This window comes from Gymnogyps californianus, chromosome 4 (genome assembly GCF_018139145.2).
Source record: "Gymnogyps californianus isolate 813 chromosome 4, ASM1813914v2, whole genome shotgun sequence".
NCBI lineage: Eukaryota > Metazoa > Chordata > Aves > Accipitriformes > Cathartidae > Gymnogyps > Gymnogyps californianus.
The window spans coordinates 81,688,097-81,700,240 of NC_059474.1; the positions used below are offsets into that span (position 1 = coordinate 81,688,097).

Sequence of the window (12,144 nt, forward strand, 5' to 3'; positions counted from 1 at the left end):
TCAGAATATTGCTCAACTTCAACAAGAACGCTAAGTTCCTGATTTAAATCTTTATTCAGCGACATACAGTTCATCCCCCTGTTTTCCCCATTTTTCCACAGATATTAGCCTAAAACAGCGACATCTACATCTCAACTTAACAGTTACAAGAAGGTAACTCTACCTTCACTCACTGTTTCCCTTTACCTCAGTCTCCAGTAATCTCCACAGGAGAAGAAATAACCACTCCAGCAAAGGCTATTCTCTCTTGAATAGGAGAACGTTATGCAGGGAAGGAAAAGGACCAGAGGTAATGGGCACAAACTGAAACACAGGAGGGTCCCTCTGAGCAGCAGGAAACACTTTTTTACTGTGAGGGTGACCGAGCACTGGCACAGGTTGGCCAGGGAGGTTGTGGGGTCTCCATCTTTAGAGCTATTCAAAAGCCATCTGAACATGGCCTTGGGCAGCCTGCTCTAGGTGGCCCTGCTTGAGCAGGGGCGTCAGACAAGATGACCTCCAGAGGTGCCTTCCAACCTCAGCCATTCTGTGATTCAGTGAAAAATCCTCTAACAATCCAAGCAATTAATTAACTTTAATCAATGAAATATGAGAGTTACAAATAAATGCAACACTGCAAGCTAAATTAAGAACACACATCTTGACAGAATCAACAATATCACAATTCTGGGAACTTTGTTCTGCATTATGCTCACAGCATTATTTTCAGCCAGTCTAAAAATAAACTCTTCATAAGAGGATTGCATCTTAGCTGGAAGGAGTCTCTGCCTAAAAGGGTGAATTAAGGATAAATCAAGGTACCTACTTTAACTTTTAAAAGTCTCTTTTTTTTTTTTTTTTTTTTGTTAGCTTACATCAAAATCTGCAAGTTTTATATAGCGGTATCTTTACCAATTATTCACATTCCTCTTTCTTTTCCATTAAAATATATTTTCCATAAAACAAACATATAATCCATATTCTTTTTCAAGAAGAAAAATCTCAAATATTTGGACTACTACATCTATATTTATATTCAAGCAAATATGCAATTGTCAAATTTGTGAAGATATGCTGAAGGGAAATTCACAGCATTTAATTTTAAGTTGCCAAATTTAAGGTGCCTAAGGAGTCTCATTTTGCCATACAGTCAAGGGAAAGTGGTCTACTCCAAAGAAAGATTGAGAATATTCAAATCGAGAGCCCATCTTGCTCAGCTGACAGCTTAAGCAGCATGAAATTGAGAACGTGAAGGTGGATAGAATGAAGCTACCCTTTATTACATCTATGACTAAAGAGGATTAGAAATAACACGTTTACTATCAGAACTGGAACTCTAAATATTGATTAACTGTATAACACTATATACATTTTTTAAAAATTCTGAATTTTTTTTTTCCCCCTAAGTAAACAACTGTATTTAAACTGATGTATTTTAGCAAGCTTTCACAAGTTGAAAACAACTAAAACTCCTGGAAAACTACTGCACTTTTTTCTCCAGTGAGCCTGTAGTGCCTACCAAGCATTCAGATCAATGCTGCCGAGGTGTGACACGTACTACCTGCATACTGCTTGATTTTATCTTTAAATACTTTATCATAAGAAGATCTATTTGTGTAAAATGTATCATTGCAATACTCAGAAGACAGTTTGATATTCGTCTGTATGTTCTCCTTGGGACCCTAGCAGGGAGTTTGATTCTACTTCAACCATAAGGAGAAGCGCTGAACCAACACCAGTGCAAAAAACAGATTATGCCTTTGAGAAATTTAATTCAATTCAAGATTCTTTCCTTCTTCTAAGAGAAGTGATTTGCTCCAGCTTCCCATCTGGCTCAGCCTTAAGAGACTGAGGAAGAAAGTGCACTCTGTTCCCCTCTTGTCCTCCTGCCCCTCTGACTGCACGGTTGCAATGCTGACAGAACCTTCATGCAGGGAATTTTTGTTTTGTCCTATATCCACATTATGAGAAAGAGAGATTCAGTAAAAACATCTTTTGGATACATCAACAACCAGCTAAATTAAATACTGTGGATTTCTGGTATTGATGAAAGCACCTTATGTCTTCTGACCAGATTCTTTCCTCCATGTTTCAAAGTGAGCAGCACATTAGTATACATTTGTTTTCCTGGGGTATCATTTCCTTTTATAACAAAGCTGAAAAGTGCTAGTAAAAAGGATGACACACAGATTAGATGTAAGCATTTGTGAGCATAGAATTATTCGATGTAAAGTGGCACATCTGTAAGGGCACAGGAGAGCTACTGGATTCTGACCTACTGTAAAATTCCCCAACAAGCATTAGCTAATCATTTAGGTGACAATCCTTACATTCATTACACACGGCAGATGCTGAGGCCCGCAGGGTCCCACAGACTGTAAAGATTAAAGATGAGAAAAGCATTTAGGAAAAAGGCCAGAATTACTGGATTTAGGGAGGCTGGTGATTCTACTTTATTGGGCCAAACGGTTAAACAAATAAAACAATGAGAGACCATTTACTTGTTTGAGATGACAGATCATAAAACTAATTTATAATAAATAGATTTTTAAAATGTAATGACACAGAAGCCTACACTGAAAAATAGTACCACCCCTTCAGCTGTCTCACTAATTCCCTAGTAATATAAATAGTGTTTTCCACTCTATACTTACACCACTGCAATAATTACAAAGCCTATGGATAAATGATGTTGTCTGGGTTTGTGATGAGCTTGGTAAGTTCATTCATGAGAGATCACACAGAACTCCAACTGTAGCAGCACTATGTGTATGACACCTGTTGCCTCACCGTTACAAGAACCCCTCTCTTGGGAAGTGTATTTTACTGTAAGTCACTTCCTAGCTCAGATGCCAAATTTAAAGAGCACAAACATTCCATTTTAGCAGCTTCAAATATCACGATTTTCTCTGCAAGAACAGCAAAGCAACAACAGAGCCTGAAACACAGCCAGGCAGAAATCAAGATGTTCTGTGCCTTGGAAATGTCATTTTTACAAAGAGGGAACCTGTAATAGAAACTGAGCTGATGGAGAATAATGGGAAGAGAATAGATTAGTCATGCACAAGAAAACATAACCTTGATACTGGGCACAGGTTAGGGCCCAAAAGCTTAGCCGGGGCAGGGTCTTGCATTTGAATTCTGGGCAGTCGTCCAAAACAGCGTTTGGGGTTTGCCTTCCAAACATGGTAAACGAAAAGCAGTACTGAAAACAACCATTTATTTTATGTATATGGTTGAGGGCTGGAAGGAAAACAATATTACACTAAAATTATAAATAAAATGTTTGTCTTTATTTGGTTGTGACTCAGTTATATCTACACCCTCATAAACACATGCGGATAACATTTCCACTGCCTGGTTCTTATTGTCACAGATTGCATCGTGACAGCAGGGGTGAAATGTGGCATGCTGGTCTAGTAAGCCCTTACCCTTCCAGCGAGTATGTTGGTTTATTGCAGGCTCCTAAAGTTTATGCATTTTAAGATTAAATATTAGAGGCCATGTATCACATTATTAGCTGAAAAAAACCACTATTTGTTTAAATTAAAATCTTTCAACCTGGACTATTTGTCCCTTTATAGCACTTTAAGAGAGACTCTAAGTTAACAAAATAGCCTAAGACATATGTTGTAAATATTTTCAGTTTGTTTTCAGTCTTTGTTGGTTGAGATCCTGACACAGTCAGTTATTTTATGGCTGCAGCTGGGATCCCAGAGACAAACATCAAACTGGCTCAGTACCCTCCTTTGTTCTTTAAGCGCTCCTGATCCTCAGAGCAGCTTTTGAGAGAAAGCCAACCAGTCCCATATCTCCAGATCACCATGCTGCTGCTTCTGCAGGTGACACCATAAACTGGGCATCCTCACAGGGTTATTGTTCCTTTAACTGTATGAATTATTTGGGGAAACGGGAAAGTCCCACATGAATGCGCTGATATTAACAATCATTATCTTCTGTTCACACTCTGTTATCCCCGAATTCTGTGTCAATCTGTAAGCACCGCTTCAGTCTCACATGCACAGCATCCTGCTCAACTCCACTTCCATGGTTGCCTGAGATCATACTTCAAGATCAGGAATAAGGACTGTTTATCATTAACTGATAATCACTGTAAGAGACAGGCAGCTGAAACTTGGACTGGTTTAAGGCAGAATGAATAAATATATCTGTTCTTTCATTGTTCTTAATGTATTGCTTTTGTTTACATCTCTCAAAATCCATGTAATCCTCCAGAAGGCATTTCTTCCTTTTTTTTTCCCCTCCAGTGATGAGATAATGGGCCTGATCCTTCATTACATTAGCAATGATGAACTGCAGCTAAATGACTCCTCTTTATAATATAGCAGCTAAAAATCTGGCTCTCTAAATATACTGATATAAAAGCAGAAAGCCCAGCTGGTGGAATTAAAACCTTTTGTCATAATTGAGTAGCAAATACTCTGCAAAATATGCTCCATTCTGCAGGTAAGATTATCTTTACAAATCATGGGGACAGCAATCTCTGGTAAAGCAAATCCTAGGGCATCCTGAGAGAGACAAGCTGATCACTTCTCTGAGAATCATCTAAATCCTCCCTTTGCTTTTGCAGTAACACTGAATATGGACATTCAACAAGCTCTCTTATCACTCCTTTTTGGGAAAGCATATTGAGGCTGGAAATTTTGTGCTACTCCAAGGATTGCTTCAATCTGATGAATAGTCCAGATAAGAATACTCTAGCAGTCACAACAGCATCTCCTACTTGTTGAAATAGGAAGTGGTAACCATAATGGGGGCAAATTTAAACAAAACTATTTCTTGGCTAATGTGTTTGCAATGAGCTTAGAGCAGGATATCGAGGAAAGGAAACCAGAGGGCTTTTAAATAACAACATCAGCTTGGGGGAGGACCGATTTATCTAATCCTTGCTTTCTGTATCTGGGTCACTTTAAATAATCTGATGATTAAAAGGTAGCTCCTCCTTTTGTGAGGGTCCCTAAATGAAGCACTGGTCAAAGCACAACCTTAGCAGCTAACGGGGAACACATTCTATTCTAAACTCAGTTGCAGAAATTTTAAAATTGAAGGGAGTAATTTCTTTCTTAGGTGACTCCAGGATACGATAGTTCCTTTACAGTTACTGAACAGGAGTGAATTGTATTTCCTCATTTTGTCTTTTCCTTTTCAGCTCTTTGTACCTCAATCACTTGACATTTGTCAAATCACCTCATCCTAGGAGGTGCAACTCTTTGCATGAGGCTAACTTTTTTTGACCTTGTTTGGAATGGAGGAAGGTCAGGACGGATCCATTCCGTAAGGTACGCATGGTTAGAACAGCTCACCATCATTGCCACGGGACAGTCTACACGTAGATTCAGTTATTAAGATTATTGCAGTCGGGGTATCATCACATTTGGCAGGCTAATATTCCAGTTATCAGACATCTCTGATGCCTATACATGAGTCAGATGATACAATCTGACTTTAAGAGAAAGCAATAGAGAAAAAGGGTAATTTTTCTCTGTTGGGGGGTGGGTGGAGATCTACCTCAGGAGAGGGAGAGATAAGTGGCCAATGCTACTTCCATGGTTCTGCATAATGAAAGATTTCAATGCCCCCTGAGGACTTTTTCTGAATTCCCCACTGAAATTCAGAAGTAACTAGAGGATCACCCACACAAGTGAATACATATTGCAAAAGATTACATCATTCCATGGGATGATCTTGTTCTACTCTGCAAGGAAATGTAATCAAAGCTCAAAGGAATAGCCTGGACCAACCCCAGTAGATCTGTTACCCACTTGACATTATAGTTTGTACCATCCAGTCCCCAGACAAGATTTTGTATTATCAATGAGTGCAGCTTGGTCAGATCTATACGTGACCAAAAATCATGGTCAAATCAAGAAGAGAAATTACAGAAATTGATTTTTTTACTTGATGACACGTATCTAGATCCGCTCACTGAACTATGAGCGGAGGCAACCAAGTGAAGGTTTTATAGATACTCATTATATATTTTCTACAGCAATACTTGTAGCAAAAGGCGATTCTAATTGAGCCAAACAATTGCACACTTGTCAAATTTTAGGTGCAGGTATGCCAAAAAAGGACCAGCAACTTCTAGATCTCTGGCCATTTCTGGGTGTGCCCTCATTTCAGCATTTGCCTGAAACATACTCAGGGAAGATGTCAGCTCTCAAATGATATGCATGCAGGTGAAAGTGGAGTCATTCAATTAGTAATCACTGTGCAATTAGGCTTTGTATCAAAATAGAAATTACTTTTCTAAAAATAGCAGTGATGACATATTAGCTCAAAAGGAACAGACTTTTTGAAAGAGGAAGAGGAACAAAATAACAGCTCTGAAGGCCAACATGAAACTGAAGGGCAAAGCAAAGTAATCTAATAGAAAAACAAAATCCATAAAATCAAAGCCCTGAATGCTTAACAGTCTCAGATAGCACAGATGGGGTTTGTAATCTCAGTGGTTACAGTGTTTTTAATAGCATTTTCTGAGATAAATCTGTTATTTCGTTGTTGCAAGGAACTGGGAAATCAGTGTGGTGTTTCAGATGTCACTGGTGCTAAGTTTTGATAAAAGCCAGCGTTTTTATGCAATTTAGTGGAGAAAAGGAAAGGAAAAACAATAAATTGAACAAGCTGGAGTTGAGAATACTCTTTTATCTATCAGTTTATCATCAGTGAAGAAATTTTGTCACTATGGCAAATTGTCATCACTGGAAATGAGAATGACCTTGACAGATACCAAGTTCTTTAAAGAGGAAGTTATGGAGCAACCTGCGTAACTTCACTGGCATTAAATCACTACCAGCAAATGGCATTTAGCAGGGGCCTAAAAAAAATAAAGTGTGAAATAACAGAAATACCAAGGAGAGGATGTAACATACCCTCAATACCAACAACTGTTCCTAAAAGATTTAAGAGTGACAATACGGCATCTATTTTTAAAAATGGAATTGAGAGAAAACGTAAGAAAGAGAAACTGAGCATTTCAGTCATAATTTCTCACTTTTTTATTCAATTTTACCTTTAATTTGTATTTTTGTTCATTCCTGACTTTCTCAATTAAGATCTTTCCTGATACGATTTTTTTTCTCTTCACCTTTTCATCAGTGACTTATTTCCTGACAAAAAAACTTAGTATTTGAGTATTCAAGCATATTCTGTTCAGTCATTCTCTTTTCCTTTTTCTATATAACGTCATATTTTTCTCTTTTGACCAGCTGTGGTTAGGTATGCTTGAATCTTTCTTGATCTTTTATCATAAATCACAAGTCTATTCTTTATTAATTTTGAAGTTTCTGTTTTTCTTCCCCCCCCCCCTTTTTTTTTTTGCTAACTTATTTATTTTCTATGACATATGTGATTCTTGAGCACGTCAATGCAGTCATGAGTAGAAAAGCAGCATTCATTACCCTCATTCCATTCATGGGGCATAAAGAAATTACTTTTTTATTTAATCTTCCAAGGGAAGCCTCTGGCAAATCAGAATTAGAACCAAATTCTTAGGAGTCTGCTCAGAGCCCTTACTAAAAAAATACATCCTTCCCACCCATCATAAAAGCAACATACATTCATTCATATTCAAATTACTAGCTACATGGGAACACGTGTGTGAATGCTCACACACAAATACTATTCAAAGTGCTGAACGCTATCAATAAATATTACCCAAGTGCACTCAACATTTACCAAAAAGAAGATAGATGTAGGTCATGCGCCTCTCTCTCTGTGTGCAACTGTTTACTGTTGTGCTCATAACAGTGCTTGGACCAGGAAACCATATGACAGAGCGGTCCCTACAAAGGGACACCTTCCACTGGAAATGCCCCCTCGGCAGCAGCAGCAAGAGCCTCTCAACATCTCCTCCTGCCTGAAGCAGCTATTATCCATCTCTTCTGGAAAAGCGCAGCAACCAGAAAGACGCAACCCAAAGGCCCCCACAGCTGGATCACACTGCATTAAGGACTCACCCTCCCATTCAAGTCAACTTATTTAATTAAGACAACGTGGCACAAATCCACGGCACATATATCGCATATATATCACAGCAGTTTGAATTCATCCTGCCTGGAGGCAACCAGTGAGCAGTACTGGGGAAAAAATGTCCTCCATCAGATTCATTCAATTAATTCAAGTAGCAAATGCCTGTTAACAGGTCTGTGTACGTTACACAGAACATCCAGTCCTAACAATACATGTGTTTAAAACTAGAATACTGCATAAAATAATACCCATGAAAACAATTTCCAATTGTGGTAGGATTTTTTTTTTTTTTTTACTTTAGAAAACTTAATTTATTTTTCCAGCATAAGGAAAAGCCTTTATGAAGACTTTTTGAGGGATAATGCTTCATGAAAGTATCATTTTTACAATTATTTCTCCTACCACGTGCAAAATCCTAACATTAAAGACATTATCTTCTTATACACATGAAAAGTCTGATAATGGATGCAGAAATCATCCAGTTAGGTCATTATGGAAGGAGTTTGCTAAATTTTTGAGCAGCGGAATTACAACATTTGTTATCTTTAACAGAAGTAGAGGGGGAGTAATTACAATGGGGAGTAATTGACCATCAGTTATCCTGAGAGAGCTCTTTAGCAGTCGCTTTGGGACAAAAAGCATAATAAAGAAAATATTTTAAAAATCTTGGAGTCAGGCAGCTTAAAGATCTTTTCAATTTCTCTCTCTTGTCTTAAAATGTAATGAAGGTACAGACAAACCTATTCATTTTATAAACCTATTCCTTCATCTCTTGCTCTCTACTTACTTTTGTAACAGCAAACAGCAAAAAAGCCCTCCAGGTCCCAGTTTCCCAGGTCTGGGCAAGCAAGATGTGGAGCCAGCCAGACTTAGGATGGACTTTGACAAATCAAAACCTTTTACAAACTTGTCTGTGTTCCTAATGATCAGGGAATGCGCTACAGAAGAGGATTGAGAAGAGCATCTCACACAGGCCCAGCTATGCTTCCTGAAACTCTCTTCAGCCAAGGTAGTTCCTAGCTGCACTGTTAAATCAGATCACTCTCTTCTTGTTCTGCTCACATATCCCAGCAAACTTAAGCTAAGGGCCATTATCTTGCCTATAGACAGTAAGTGCTAGGAAAATTTCATTTGAAATTAATCTACCCCTGAAGCATGATTTGTTTTTCTCATCATCTTAGCTTACACCATTACTGCAAAAATGGTATTTGCGGTCACTGAATGACGCACTAGGACTCAATTTGAACACTGTTAGTTAGCTCAATGATTTACTTTCAGATTGTCACAAGATGACTAGATGCTTCAGAAGGATGCAGTTTCTTTATCATATATAGTCCTCATCTGTACCATCTGTTCAGTTCTTCATAGCTACAGACAGTTGCCATAGTTAAGGTAGCATTTACAAACATTGATCAAATTATTTATTTGATAAATTGTTCCTAATCCTAAACAGAGAAAATAACAGGTATCTCAAATGTGTTAGGATAACTTGGTCAATTCATCTATGGTGCTAATAGTGCATCTGTTTGATAGGGCAGAGGAGATAGGGACAGTTAGCTTGGAAAACAAACCATCATCTAGCTAGTTGGCAGTATGTTGTTCACTGCAAATCTAGCACGTGTTGTTTACAGCTCTGAACTCACAGCAGGCAGGCAGCTGCCACTACAGCCTCCCCCAAAGCAGGGAGAGAAGAACTGGCCATCGGTCAGTCCCTCCAACATCACCACGTTCTCTGGTACGTTTTGGAAGAGCAGATAAGCTTCATGTCAGTGGAAATAACAGGGCTGTTTTTACAGTTGGTTTGCCTGCCAGGACAAGGTGAATTTCCCCAATTCAAACGTACATTCCAAACTTTTGATTTAAATTCTTTCTGATCACATAAAGAATGACTTCAGAAGCCTGGAGTAAGTTATCTGCAAATTTTTAGCCAACAAATAACCATGAAAAGCAATTGCATAAATCAGGTCTTTGAGAAATTATCTTCTTCGTTACTGCTCACCAAATTCAACTCAAACATATGATGTAATATTTCTACAATTCGAAAAATTTCTGAAACACACTAGGAATTCCTAAAAGATTTCAATCAACAACAATGCGAGTTCCTGTGTCACACAATGAGTATATGACGACTTCAATTTGTTATTTACTTTTATTCTACTTACCAGTGAATGCTATGTAAGCCTCAATTTGATTTGTCAGGCTTGGACGCTTGGAATCACTGCCTAACATCTCAAATCTATCTTATAAAATCTCACCAAATAACTTTTAGAAGAGAGAAGGGAAAATAGTTTCATACCTGAGATTGTGCATTGATATTGGCTCCTTCCTTAACCAGAACTTTGACAACTTCAGCTTGTCCTGCTAAGGATGCAATGTGCAGGGCTGTATTCCCTTTCTGTTATAGGGAGGGAAAAAATTAAAGACATTATGCTTCTTCAGGAATAATTTCAACCAGCAGTTCTTTACAACATTCATTTTTTGAGTACAATTTTACCTTACAGTTTCATGATGTTCCATAAACATCACAGGGGATAGAACTGGTAGTTGCAGCCATGAAGATTCCTTGAGTGGTTGTGTAACACTAACATCCTAACATAACTTCTGAGTAAAATTATGGAATGGGATTGGGGCATGGGACAAACTTCTAGGTAAAGTTTAGTACGGGCTAACAGGTTTTTTCATTCAGGTCCAGAGATCATGCCCTGTAGAAAGTAGCTGAAATCTAGAAGTCCTAAAATTCAAGCTGTGAATCACATGTAAAATGAGATTTCCCAGTACAAGACCCAAAAGGAAGATCTGACTGTTAAGTAACAGAAACCAGCCTTTTAAATGCAGAAGATAAATCTTTTTTTCTCTTCTCTAACTGGCATAAAATTACAATGCATGTTTCTGAAAGGCGTTAACTTTAAGTTAAGAGATGCACTGCACAATTAAAATAATCTCTCACAAAACAGCAGCAGTGTGGTAGACCACTGCTTTTGTAAGAGCCTTGTATTTTTTCCAGGCCAATCTCTCATCCTGGGAGCAATATTTAAATGGCTTTATTAAAGAATCAACGTTCATAAAACCAGAACAAAATCCCAAAGTCCTATCTAGAACCTGGTGGTTCTACCAACAGCTTCACTGAGGGGTGACTTAAAGATGTTTTTGAAGGAGGGAACTTCTGTTTTTCCATCAATGACAGAAATCACAAGTTCAGCAAGAAGCTCTCTGAGCTGAGGACCAAGTGTTAACCTTGATGAAGATCCTGTGCATCAGAAATCATAATAAATAAGAGCACGCCACAGGGACACAGTGATAGTAACTAAATGCACAGGCTGAGCACAGCCAGCCAACCTAGACACTAGGAGTCAAACATTACATTGTTCAAGCCAACAAATCTGGCCCATCACAAGGAAGTTACCACCCACAGACAAATAACATATTGACTGAATGTTTTGGACATACGCATGTGCCTGCCTGTGGAAGGCTGAAGGCAAAACAACTTATCACACACGTGTTTTTTCCATTGTGCTCTTGAGTGAAAAGGCTCTCAATATGATACAGTCAATTACCAATTTTCACAGATTTGAAAAAATCTACTATTTTGAGCTATATTCACTCTCTCTATAATGGGGACCTGCCATTGGAAATAATGAAAAGTCTGGCATTACTAAAACCTTTTAATGCTTCCCTTGTAAACAGATTGTGCAAATAATAATCTTTCCCTCTTCATTTATTACCGATGAGCTTCAGCAAAGAACATAGACTGGCAGGCCATAATAGAAATAACATTTTAAATATCAGTGAGGTATTTATATCATTATCTTATTTTGTACTTTAATATTTTTTTCCCTAAATTTCTCCCACGTATTTGACTTTTTCTTTGTGGGAATAAACTTACAGACATGCATGAATTACCTTAGTGGCAGAATCCACAGCCGACCCTCTTTCCAATAATTCTTGTACCAGTCCCACATGGCCTTCTTTAGCCGCCAGGTGCAGAGCATTGAGTCCATTCTGTAAGCACAAGGGCCATATCAGTTACAAATATCAGTTCTGAAGATACACATTCCTACCTTACCCTGGTATAAGAAGAAGATTAGTAGCTGGAATACTATTACATCTCTTAGCTGACTGTCTACATAAGTCAGATATTTTGGACTTGGCTATTTAAGCCAAGGCACTGTGTGA

General features: G+C 38.2%; 1 protein-coding gene across 2 annotated transcripts in view; it reads right to left on the reverse strand.

The window, feature by feature from the left end:
- Nucleotides 1-12,144, reverse strand: part of ANK2 (ankyrin 2) — a 246,943-nt gene that overhangs the window by 127,854 nt on the left and 106,945 nt on the right. For both annotated transcript variants that reach the window (XM_050896051.1, XM_050896049.1), the window contains exons 3-4: nt 11,872-11,970; nt 10,268-10,366 (exon numbers count right to left, since the gene is read on the reverse strand). In XM_050896051.1, the coding sequence (XP_050752008.1) occupies nt 10,268-10,366; nt 11,872-11,970 (198 nt within the window). The remainder of the gene's footprint in view (nt 1-10,267; nt 10,367-11,871; nt 11,971-12,144) is intronic.